The sequence below is a fragment of the Camelina sativa genome, chromosome 10, assembly GCF_030686135.1.
Source record: "Camelina sativa cultivar CO46 ecotype springtype chromosome 10, ASM3068613v1".
Classification (NCBI taxonomy): domain Eukaryota; kingdom Viridiplantae; phylum Streptophyta; class Magnoliopsida; order Brassicales; family Brassicaceae; genus Camelina; species Camelina sativa.
Window position 1 is genome coordinate 26,690,439 of NC_141889.1, and position 747 is coordinate 26,691,185.

General features: G+C 48.2%; 1 protein-coding gene across 1 annotated transcript; it reads right to left on the reverse strand.

The window, feature by feature from the left end:
- LOC147937423 (uncharacterized) lies at nt 1–747 on the reverse strand. Its single transcript, XM_087468802.1, has one exon. The coding sequence runs from the start codon at nt 745–747 to the stop codon at nt 1–3; it is 747 nt and encodes a 248-aa protein (XP_087324928.1).

A 747-nucleotide genomic window follows, 5' to 3' on the forward strand; every position in this document is an offset into this window, starting at 1 on the left:
TCACACAAGCTGATCAACCTGATGGAGGAGATGATCAGCTGGCTTAAAACAGTTCCGATGCAACCTGTGATTCCATTCAGTCCAAAGGAAATATATCAGTGCCTGCCAGGCGATTAGTAGGAGTTTCCTTGCTTCACGGGAGCCTTTGTAGTTGATGAGACTGTTCATTGTTCCAGTCCAGGAAGGTGCAGAGTTATGGTTGCAGCGGCAAGAGATCTTGCTCCATAGCGACCAGCTATATGGGCAGTTGAAGAAAAGATGATCACGGCTTTCAGATCCAATCGCGCAGAGTAAACAGCGGGAGTCAACCTGCAATCCCCATTGCAAAAGTCGGTCACGAGTTGGGCACCTGTTCAATACAACCAACCAAGTTAAAAAATTGTGTTTGGGGATTCCTCCGGAGGTCCAAACAATCTTATGCCACGACACCGAAGGCAACTCTTCACCTAGCGCTGAACAGATCCTACCGGTTGAGTGACTGTCCTTCACTCGATCATTAATCCACCAGGTATGAGAGTCTTCTTCCTCCGTTAGTTGTAGAGCCGATAATTCAGCTTGATAACTAACTTGGGCCTCCGACCTTGCAGGTGGTAATCTCCAGTTCCCTCTTCTCCATAGATCCGCCAGGACTGCACTTTTGGGAATACCTATAGACAGATCCCCACTCAAGGAGTCGCTCATTCGCCCTAGCTTACAACAACGATCTGACCAGAAGCGACACTTTCGTCCATTTCCTAGCTTCACCAT